We start from the raw sequence: 12,238 nt of genomic DNA, 5'->3' as shown, positions 1-12,238 counted from the left end.
TTGGACTTTGTCATGAGCACAAACAAAGGGAGGGACACAGACAGAAATAAAAACTCGAAAGAGAATCTAATCCTTCCCACTCTAGCTAAAACTAAAAAAAAAGTTTTGCCTAAAGATACCATAATCATTTGAGTGCCAGACAGTATGTAATATCCCTTTTTACCATTTTTGAGTTTCAAGTGCTGTGGTTTGTTGTTGCGTTTTGACTAACAATTACTCCATCATGTACTCAAATTAATTTTATAGCATTTTTTTTTGAGCAAAGGAAAATATCTAAATGAAAAAAGATGAAAAACAAAGAAAATTGTTATCTTTACTTAAAATGATTACTTTACTTAAAATAAAAATACCACCCCCAAAATGACCCTTTATTTGGAAATTAGACACCCAATGGTGATCTAATTTCTGGCACATTTTTTAGAAAATGAGGACAGATGCTTTTATTGAGGGGGAAAAAACATGGGCCTTGGCAATTATGCACTAGATAAAGCACATACAGGTCATACACAGAGGGAGGAGAAGATAAAACGGTTATTGCACAGAGCACAAACAGCAGGAGAATAGAGATGAGTAGGTTAATATGCAGATGTGCGAGATAAGGGAGGTGGCCTTTCTATGACCAATCACAGCAACCACTCAAGTTGGCTTTGTACGCTGTGTCTGTGAATATTGGCACAACGGCTGTCTGGTGGTGCTTTATGTAATGCTATTTATCTAGCACTGATAAACAAATAGTGTTAAGTTAGGGCTTAAAGGCACCCCTGAAGCCAGCAAAGCTAATATATATGAAATATATCACTTTTAAAGTGGAAGTAAACTCCCCTATCGTTTTCAGCCAAGGAAGCTGCCATCTTTGCCTCTGTTTAATCTTCAACTGCTATGGTGCTGCACATGTGATTCGTTATGACACCAGCCATTGGATGGTTTGATAGTTTGGCTGAGAGCATAGCCAATGTGCAGTTAGCATTCCCGGCATGCCTTTTTTTTAACTGTTTAAATCCATGGGTTTACTTCCACTTTAAGTAAAAGATAACATCACAGCCAAGGAAATGTTTCTGATACTTACAAAACTGTAGCTATGACAGCATGAGTTAGGGATGGAGAGTTCTGTTGCCTGAATACAGCAACAAGCAGCCGACAGGTACATGAACCCATCAACCGCACCAACACTTACCATGCAGAGGATCAATGGAATTCTAAAGAGTGGTCACGTTCACGACACTTTTTATGAATTCCACTGTCTATAGGGTTGATTTACTAAAACGAGAAATTGCTAAATCTGGGACACTTGTGCATAGTAGCCGATCAGCTCCTAACATCAGCTTGTTCCATTAAGCTTTGACAATAAAACCTGGAAGCTGACTGGTTACTATGCACAGCTGCAACAGATTTTGCACTGTTCAGATTTAGTAAATCAACCCCAATGTCTCTTTTGCAATAAAGGCTTCTTACCTTCCTGTTTGCAAACTTCTTTAGAATGTCCAAACTTGGCATGCCTTGGTGGTGGGATGAATTATCAACCATGTGCATGCACAAGAGTTAAGTCATCCCAGGCCAGCCAATCAGGATGGCCGAAGGAGCTAAACCCAAAAGCAGTCTCGGCAAAGATGACTACGTCAGCGAGGGAGTTCACAGGTGGGGAGGTGAATATTGCAGACTTTCCACTTTCCCATTAAATTAGTAGAGTAATAGTATAGTACAGGCGGTCCCTGGGTTACAAACACCCGACAAATGACTCCTACTTACAAACGGAGGGAGACAACAGGAAATTTACCTCTAGAAAGGGAAATTTACTCCTCAGGAGTTATTATGGGAAAAAGGTACCCCCATTGAAGCTTTATCACCAATTCTTGTTTCTACAACCACCCAAAAAATTTTTATAAATCCAATTGTCATAGGACAGAAAGGGAGGTAAAATCTTTGGAACAAGGACATAGACAGCAAAACAAACGTTCCTTATGCTACCAAAAAAGCTTACAAATCGTTTTTTTACACTTATAAAAATGTACCTGTTCCGACTTACATACAAATTTAAACTTAAGAAAAAACCTACTACCTGTATATGAAAAATGTATCTTATCAGTATGTATCTTAACTAGTAAAACTCAAAAACTAATAATTTTTTTCCCTCTGAATTTAGACCTTAATCTTTTTATTGGCAAGGTTAATTTACTGACCCTTGGCTGCTTATATTCACTTTACTTTTGTTCTTATGATGTCCTATCTTTCACAAGTGAAGAGAAGCCTGTGTAAGCTCCAAGCTGATTCAGTTAGAGTCTAAACTGAGATTCTGACTTTCTCCCTACCCCCCATATTACATGGACCAGACCCAGGGCCAGACTGGCCTACCGGGATACCGGGACATTTCTCAGTAGGCTGCCTGCCCTGGGGCTGCTTTGAGCTACCCTGTGGCTTCAGCATAGCTCAAAGCGGAGTCATGCTGTGTCAAGGAGCTCAGTGTGACTGTGAAATGTTCGGCCGCGCTGTTACAAAGGTCCCGCCCTCCTCTTAGACCAGCTCATTTGATAGAAGCAGTGTTCTGTCTATCACACAAGCTGGTCTAGGAGGACTGGACCTTTGTAACTGCCCTCCTCCTAGACCAGCGAACATTTCCGACTGAGCTCCGTGACACAGCGGGAGATGCGCAATGTGTGTAATCCACTGGCACAGGCACCGACTGGCGAGGCGGCAATGTTTGGCACTGTAAGGCAGCAGTGAAGGGCACAGTATAGCTGCAATGATGGGCATGGTGAAGTGGCAATGATGGGCACGGTGAGGCGGCAATGCTGCACATGGTGAGGTGGCAATTATAGACATGGTGAGGCGGCAATGATGGGCACGGTAAAGCGGCATTGATGGGCACAGTGCGGCGGCAATGATGGGCACCATGAGGCGGCAATGCTGCACATGGTGAGGTGGCAATTATGGACATGGTGAGGCGGCAGTGATGGGCACGGGGAGGTGGTAGTGATGAACATGGTGAAGTGGCTAGACCAGCGAACATTTGCGACTGAGCTCTGTGACACAGCGGGAGATGTGCAATGTGTGTAATCCCCTGGCACAGGCACTGACTGGCGAGGCGGCAATGTTTGGCACGGTAAGGCGGCAGTAATGGGCACAGTATAGCTGCAATGATGGGCATGGTGAGGTGGCAATGATGGGCATGGTGAGGCGGCAATGATGGGCACAGTGAGGCGGCAATGATGGGCACGGTGAAGCAGCGATGATGGGCACGTTGAGGTGGCAATGCTGGGCACGGTGAGGCGGCAATGATGGACACGGTGAGGCTGCAATGATGGGCATGGTGAGGTGGCAATGATGGGCACGGTGAGCTGGCAATGATGGACACGGTGAGGTGGCAATGATGGGCATGGTAAGGCAACAGTGATGAGCACAGTAAGGCTGCAATGATGGGCATGATGAGGCAGCAATTATGGGCAAAGTGAGGCTGCAATGATGGGTACGGTGAGGTAGCAATAATGGGCATGGTAAGGCAGCAGTGATGGGCCCGGTAAGGCAGCAGTGATGGGCACAGTATAGCTGCATTGATGGGCACGGTGAGGCGGCAATGCTGGGCACGGTAAGGCAGCAATGATCGGCACGGTGAGCCGGCAATGATGGGCATGGTGAGGTTGCACTGATGGACATGGTGAGGCTGCAATGATGGGCAAGGTGAGGCTGCAATGATGGGCAAGGTGAGGCTGCAATGATGGGTACAATGAGGCTGCAATGATGGGTACAGTGAGGCTGTATGGATGGGCACAGTGAGGCCACATTTGATGGGCACTGGTGAGGCTGCATTGATTTCTTGTATTATGTCTGCAGTCTCTTACCATCTTTAGTATCATGTCCTCAGCCTCTGACCATCTCCTGTACTATGCCCATAGCCTCTAACCATCTCTTGTATCATGACCGCAACCTCTGACCATCTATTTTCTTATATCATGTCTGCAGTCTCTGAGGGAGTCCTATGGAGGAGTCAAGAATAGGAGGGCTGCCAGGATTGGGGTCATGGCAGAAGTCAGTCGTGTGTGAACTGTGAAGAGGAGACTATAGCAAAACCAGAGCCACCAAGCTGGAGCTGATTGACTGAGCCCTGCATGATGCACCTGGGAGGAGGTCAGTGACAGCACCACCAGGCCAATCTGAGGGGACTCACTGATGTAAGGGGGGAGCGAATACAATAATGTAAGGGGGCACTGATATATAGTTTCCCCCCATATCAGTACCCCACCCCCCTTACCTTAGTGTATCCTTTCTGTGAAAGGTGGTCACCAGAGTCGTCCCCCTCCCCCCCCACATTCCCAGTTGTCCCCCTTGATGATTGTTCCACTTTTAACTGAAATTTTCTTACACCTGAACTGTAGTTTGGTTTGGGTACAATTGTTCTAAATTTGGACCTCAGCATCAGTCTGACTGGACTACAGGATGTTCAGCCTGGCCACAGGGGGCACTGTCTCTTCTGGCAGGCATGGAACCACAGTCTAGTTGGGTGAATAAAGTGGATCCACCCGACTTGTCTCGGGCTGGCTAGCCCGAGGCAAGGAAACTAAAAAAGGATTCCAAGGTGGTCCGGTGCCATCTCCGGTAGTTGTAGAGGCCCAGTAACTTTGCAGCTATCCAGGGGAGGACTCTTCAGAAGAAGGCCACGTACGGGTTGGCTTCTTAGCAAGAGCCTGGAGGGGCTGAAGTACCTAAGTGAATCCTGTCTCGTGGGTATCGCCAAGCTATCACATGAGTATCAGGTATCACACGAGTGTTACATAAGTTTTAGTTTCCTGAAGTTCTACAACACCGTCTGTGGCAGAGACGTATTCCTGTAAGTTCTACAACAACGTCTGTGGCAGAGACTTGTTCCTGAGTAAAGCACCTTGTTGGCTGCTAGGCCTTGTGAGAGAGGGACTGTCCAACTTGAGTGAACATCCAGTTGTGAATGGCTATTCTCTGGATCTAGTCAAAGTAAGCAAGTCCTTCATTATTGACTTTGACACTAAGAGTACCTGAACTTCCTTCCTAACCCCCTGATCCTATTTTAAAGAGACTGTTCGTTGATTAAGTTTTTGCAATAAAAATCCCTTCATGTGGATCTGTTGTCAGTCTCTAGAGTTACTGGGTATCTACCATGGGAAACAACTAGACACAAATCGAGGAGAAGAAGGTAATGGTAAGCCCAATCAAACCAGCAGCTCCTTCGGGGGTTAGTGCTACATATATATATATATATATATATATATATATATATATATATATATATATATATATCTCCCTAGCCCTATGTGCTTTCATTTCTGTCTTATCTATATATAGTATTCTCTTCAAATGTGCTTTAAAATACCTTTTATGAACAAGAAAAAAATGATATTATGCTGTTGGGCTGGTATAATAATGCTATGGGGCTGGTATGAAATTATTTCCAGGGCTGGTTTTTATTCCCAGTCAGATCCTGACCAGACCTGACGATTTGATTACTCAGATGTTACATCTGGGAAGGAAGAGGAGAGAGTCACATGGTTTGCCATACCTGGAAGTACGGGGTATTTTATATCTCTCTGGAAAAAGCACATTTTTAGATGGAGTCATAAAAATCTAAAGTTATAACAGAACCCCTTTTTATTCCTATATTGATATCCATAGAATTTAAATGCCTTTGTCCACGCAAACATTTCTATTCATCTTGTAGCACAATTCTATTATATAGCACAAGTCTATTTCTGGTAGGCTGCTTTACCAATAAAAGTAATCCACTCTTTGCAAATGCATTTACACATCGTCTTACATCCTTATCACATTCCAGACAATTTAGACTAGAAACAAGGTCTCCATTATACAACAGAACAGAGCATCTTCTACTGTATAATGTAGTTTGTAATGCCACCTAGTGTTTACAGAAGGTTAATGAACTTAGATGCTTAGACACTTTTACTGCCCCAGTGTTGACAGTATACGCAACATTTTTTTATATAAACGAACACTTCTATTTCTGAAAGCATTCTTAAATTACCACATTTTTTTCACACCTGCCTAAGACTCTTGCACAGTCTTAGGCTGATGCCTTAAGAGTTCCCTTCACTGGAACTAAGGGGCAAAGCCAAACCCCTGAAAAACAACCCAACACCATAATACCCTCCTCCACCAAATGACTTGGACCAGTGCACAAAGCAAGGTCCATAAAGACATGGCTGAGCGAGTTTGGGGTGGAGGAACTTGAATGGCCTGCACAGAGTTCTGACCTCAATCAATAGAACATCTTTGGAATGAATTAGAGTGGAGACTGTGAGCCAGGTCTTCTCGTCCAACATCAATGCCTAACCTCACAAATGCGCTTCTGGAAGAACGGTCAAACATTCCCATAGACACACACCTAAACCTTGTGGACAGCCTTCCCAGAAGAGTTGAAGCTGTTATAGCTACAAAGGGTGGGCCAACTCAATATTGAACCCTACGGACTAAGAATGGGATGCCATTAAAGTTCATGTGCGTTTAAAGGCAGGTGTCCCAATACTTTTAATAAATAGTGTATTTAGAACCCCATCCTGGACTGCTCCAATAAACAGCCAGCCCAGGACTGTGATTGTTTTATGAAAACATTGTGGAGGACCTAAACTTAATTTATCCCAATCCTTATAAAAAACAGTAAAATCAAAAAGAAAAAATAATGGTGTACTTTGGTAATCTTACCAGCAGGTGTTTAATAATTTGATCTTTATCAGCCAGTTTATCCTGCAAGCTGTTTATAAGCTGCAGTTCTTCCATCCGATGTTGCTTCTTTGCCTTATCTTCCATCTCCTTCAGCCTGTGTACATAAAAGAGGAAAACAGTTTGAAGTCTGACATATGATCAGCTACATCAGCCAAATGCACGAACCTGATTCCTCAAAATGAATTATTCCTGTTCCTTTTTACTTCCGGTATTTAGAATTAGAATCCTAATTTCTACCAGCAAAAGTTAACCCAAAATGTATCTGTAAAAACTGCACAAATGTCATAAACTTTGAAAAAAAAAAAGAACGGCTATAACAAATTATGTCAATCAAGGGTGCTGTCATATTTCTCATTTATTCATATGCTCCCAATTAGACTGACATTAAACTCATTTTTAGTAATTACATGCTTACAATACAGTGAACCCATTGATTTAAAATTGCTAAACATATTAAACAAGCATTAAAATTATCTGTATTTAAGTTTGCATAACTGGCAGAGCACCCCAGGATCTATGAAGATCGGAGAGCTCTATCATGAAATTGGAATTTTATGAACTAAAGTTGCACATGGCACCACATCATTGGTTTATTGCTCCATTCAGGTGGACAGCCTTGCTGGAAGAGGGGATGAGGCATTAATTTGAGAGGTCCCCATTTGAATAGTGGGCTTCAGGCCCTGTAGGAGCTTTATAAGAATTAATACAACAAAAGAGGTTGGGATTCACCTCTCTTGGCTCTGCAGTAACATTGTACGTTTAGACTGTTGGCCCATCACTGATTTAAGAAAGTGCTGAGAAGAGACTGGCTGACTTTTACTGACCAATCTTTCTTTTACTGATCAGCATTCCTCCTCCTGGGCCTCTTCATGTGATCTATTGCAAACTGCAGAATGAATGCTACTGAAATCATAGCTCCCAACTGTCCCTTATTTCGAGGGACTGTCCCTGATTTGGAGCAATGTCCCTCTGTCCCTCTTTCCCCCTCATTTGTCCCCCATTTTGGTCTGATCTATATAAATGTATATAAAATGCACATTTTGTCTTTCAAAAAGTGTTCACCAGTGCTAAACCTTTCATCCAATTTCAAATTGATGCATTTGTACATTTTAAAAGCCAATATAAAGGAATAGTAGTGGTAAAAAAAAGCCCTTCTGGATTTAATTAACCTTTTTTTTGGTTAATTCTCCTTTAAGGGGGTATGGCAGGGGGCATGTCCTATGCCTATATACGTTTGTTAGTAGGTGTCCCTCATTCCCATCTCAAAATGTTGGGAGGTATGCTGAAATGCATATTAAGTACAAAAACTCCACTATCTTGCTGAACCCTCCCCCCTACTCCCACTGCCCTCTGGTGCTTCTACTGATTCCCCCATGCGATCGGTGAGCCGGAGAAGGAATCCGCCAATGCAGAAAGTTAGCCATTGAGAAAACCAAGGGCCCGATGGTCCCCAGCAGTCTCTATGACTCTCTGACTTTATGAGGTCACATCCGGGCCGGCGCAAGTAAACAATGGCGGGGACTTGGCAGGAAAGCCGGAGATCGTTCATTTTTTTTCCAGCCTGAAGGAGAGATGTGGGGTTTTATAGACCCCACATCTCTCCATAAAGAGGACTTGTCACGCACTAGTCCTATTACAAGGGATGTTTACATTGGGAAGTAATAGGAATAAAAGTGATCAAAAATTATTTTTAAAGGGAAAATGTAAAAATAAAAAAATTCAAATAAGACAAACGATAAAAAAAAAGGAAAATGTAAAAGTTTAAAGCGCCACCTAGGGAGATTTTTAAGTACCAAAGTTTGGCGCTATTCCATGAACGTGCGCAATTATAAAGCATGACATGTTAGGTATCTATTTACTCAGCGTAACATCATCTTTCCCATTATACAAAGAAATTGGGCTGAGTTAACATTTTTACATAACAGGTAGCAACGACTGCCATTTCTATTTACATGGGTGCCTGCTAAAAAAATATATATAATGTTTTGAGGTTCTCAGTAATTTTCTAGAAAAAAAAAATGATGGTTTCTACATGTAGGAGCGAAGTGCTAGAATAGGCCTGGGCTATGTGCTTACAAGGGACAGCAGGAAGCGGGAGCGAAGGGAGAGAGCCAGAGGTGGGGGAATGGAGTTCCGCCATGTTCCAGCTGCAAAACTGGGTGTGAGGGCCACATTCAGCCTACAGGCTTTGTGTTTGATATATGTGAATATGTCATTTCTTTCCAACTATACAATGTTTGAGTCATAGTGAAGTTTCAAATATATTTAAAGAACAACTACTACTACAACTCCAAACACAACTTATTAAATATTATATATGCTATGTATTTATTGCACACGTCTAGATTCCCACCTTCTATATTTCAAGAAATATATAATCATACATCATGCTCTAAGGCGGGTCTTGCTCTTATGGATTTTCTCAAGGCAAGACAGAATCAATTTAATTCCCATCTATCCTGCACAGTGCAGATGGAGGAATCTCTTTAGTGGTGGATATTGTATTTAGGCAGCCACAGCATCTGCAGGAATTGGGCGAAATTCAAACCGTATATCTCTACCTTTAGTTTTTGGACTGGTCTAGTATTCATGCAAGGAAGATGATAATCCTAATAATATATGTCTAATACAAGTTGTACATGATAAAAAGGAATTTACACTGCTTGCTTGTAGTTCAGGATCTCTCTGCTCTCACAGCTTGTCAATCAGTGCAGTAAACCAGCCATGTATCTGATTCCCTTAGGGAAGCAATTATCTGTCTACAAAGAACAAGGGTAGGAGATGTCTCCAGGACATTCTGCTGCTTTTCAGTTAAGTGATACTAGCAATTCAAATGTCACATATAAGTTTCTTTCTTTTTTTCAACAGTTCTGGTAGAATAAAAAATTTAGTCTTAGTATGTCATACAATAAGTTTGCATGAACTTACTCAGCTTCCAAGGTAACAATCTTTGCCTGAAGGAAAGTCTGAGCACTGCTAAATTTGGACACTATGGACTGGATCTCCTGCTGGTGACTTTGTCTTAATGCATCCAGTTCAATTCTTTGTTTCATTTTAAGTTCTTCTTGATTTCTTTCCATGAAATGAAAAATTGTTAAAAGCATTTTTGTCAAAACAAGCACAATTAAAAAAGAGCAGTTTCTGCTGCAGATAACACACATACATTATCACTTTACATATTTTCACAGTGTTAAATCACATGATGTCCACAAGAGGGCAGAATCTAAAGTCCTGTAGAACGATACACTATATTGTCAAAAGTATTGTGACACCTGCCTTTACACGCACATCATCTTTATTTGCCTCCCAGTCTTAGTTCGTAACCAGGCCTTCTCATCCATATCAGTGCCTGACCTCACAAATGCGTTTCTGGAAGAATGCTCAAACATTCCCATAGACACACTCCTGACAGCCTTCCCAGAGGAGTTTCAGCTGTTATAGCTGCAAAGGGTGAGGCAATTCATTATTAAACCCTACAGACTAAGCTGGGGTGCCATTAAAGTTCATAAGCGTGTAAAGGCAGGTGTCCCAATACATTTGACAGTATAGTGTATATTTGCAAATTAATGTGCACTTAAGAAAAATAGCACCTATTGCACAGGTTTTTCTTGCTGTAATGCATGTTGTGTAAGAAAATTTTGTGCTGAATCTGTCTACAGATACAATGTGTTAAGTTTTCAGCAGTGTCTACATCATCTGCTATACAGTATGTACAATCCCAATACCTGGTTTGCTTTTCTTTTACTCCCAATGCCTCTTGCTGGGATTTGGAAATCTCTTTGCTTAGTAGTTCCACAGAATCCCGTAAAACGGAATTCTCTTCTTCCAGCCGTGACATCTCTATTTCATATTCGTCCAACTGAGTATTTTGCTTTTTTAAATCATGAGCGCTATCATCCTAAGAACATGAACATAAATAGTTATAATAATAATAATAATAATAATAATAATAATATATATATATATATATATTACATATATTAATAAATAGACATCTCAAATTGGCTGAGTTCATGTCATATTTCCTCATTGTATTTGCCTAAGTGGTGATGTTTCCATAAGGTTACTTGTTGAAACCAAATATGAAAGTTACTCTAGAAATAAGAAAATATCTAAATTAATTTCTAAATTCATACTTGGCTTTACTTTTGCATCAAATAGAATGACTGGATGTACCTACATATCATATCTTGATAACTGACCTTTGACAGCTAAGCCACACTGGCAATAAAAAGGTCAAGCAATGGCTGAATGTCCATGTGGCACCGTCTAGTGTGTGCTACTAGAAGTGAGAGTAGGCAAACTATAGTCTGCCCCAGGGATAAACCTGAGTCACTGAATCTGGCTCAGGGTTATTAGAGGCCAGGAGCAGATGACTCATACTGGCAGCTCTCTGGTGCCTTCCCTTGTTTCTAGAATGTTGGAGAAAGTTCTGAAAGATAGTGGGCGGAAGCCTTTAGCCAATCCCCAGGTTGGGGACCTGGCAGGGAACGAAAGAGTCTTAAAATAGACAATAGACATGTCAGCAGGTGAGCTGGGTGGAAGATGGAGAAGCAGTGCTGTCGGAGGCCCTTGATGGACCCCTACCATGAAGGGGGGATTTCTCTGTCTGATGCAAGAAGGAAATGCTGTGTGACTGACTGTGCAGCAGTTGGGATCCCTGACTTCAGCAACTCCTACAGGGTTAGTGCTATACCCAATTTTATCATAATATTTAGGAGTCCATTTATAAAAAAAAAAAGAAATTGCTCAGCATTCACAGAATGTTTAATATGTGTTTCTGTATTTGTATTTCCAGTCATCATAATACCTAGTGGCCATAATGCAGAATTTTCTTGATTAAGATATTTCAGGAAAATACAGAATTATGTCCACTAGATGGAGCTGACGATCATAGGAAATACACATATTAGACACATTATCTGGCTGCTAAGGTTTACATCCAGAAAGTGGTTTTCTCTTTCAAGACAGGATTATGCTATGTTGAGCTTCTGTTTCCTTAGATATTTCTGCTGGAGAAGTGTGTTTATTGAAGGAGGAGTATTGTGCTGTTTTTCTTACTGTGGATGGTCATCATGCTCACTAAATTGGTGCTTAGTTCAACCTACCTATAATTTGGAGGTCACATTATTTGGTGGGTGATGGGGTCACAAGTGTGGGCAAGAGCACTAAGTGATTTGGATACAGCATTTTTTCATCACTGCATGTGATGAAGAATTTTGTAGCTTGGACACTTTACATATGGTATATGGACTCTTTCGCACATTTCGATTGTTCACATTTATAAGATTCAGTCGCTTGTTTATGTTTTTCATGCTTTTTGATTTTCTGCACATTTATAGTGGCACAAAATATTTATACAGGGAGGAGTAAAACCTTTTGTCAGCTTATTTTTTTGCTTTCTTTGGGAAGATTTCCCTCTATGTCCTGTCATGGAGACAGAACAGGAAGTGGTAAGATATCTCTGTAATGTGAGCAGCACACTTGAATTCAAACTTAGAAAAAATCTTAAATCTTGCCACAGTACTATTAGATGTAT

General features: G+C 41.4%; 1 protein-coding gene across 1 annotated transcript in view; it reads right to left on the bottom strand.

Annotated features, from left to right (window-relative positions):
* Positions 1–12,238, bottom strand: part of FAM184B (family with sequence similarity 184 member B) — a 152,721-nt gene that overhangs the window by 15,199 nt on the left and 125,284 nt on the right. The window contains exons 9-11 of the mRNA XM_077477729.1: positions 10,425–10,597; positions 9,628–9,771; positions 6,679–6,793 (exon numbers count right to left, since the gene is read on the bottom strand). Coding sequence (XP_077333855.1) covers positions 6,679–6,793; positions 9,628–9,771; positions 10,425–10,597 — 432 coding nt within the window. The remainder of the gene's footprint in view (positions 1–6,678; positions 6,794–9,627; positions 9,772–10,424; positions 10,598–12,238) is intronic.

Source organism: Lithobates pipiens, unplaced genomic scaffold (assembly GCF_037356315.1).
Source record: "Lithobates pipiens isolate NorthernLeopardFrog02 unplaced genomic scaffold, aLitPip1_a1.2 Scaffold_13, whole genome shotgun sequence".
NCBI lineage: Eukaryota > Metazoa > Chordata > Amphibia > Anura > Ranidae > Lithobates > Lithobates pipiens.
This window is presented reverse-complemented; position numbering and strand designations above follow the sequence as displayed.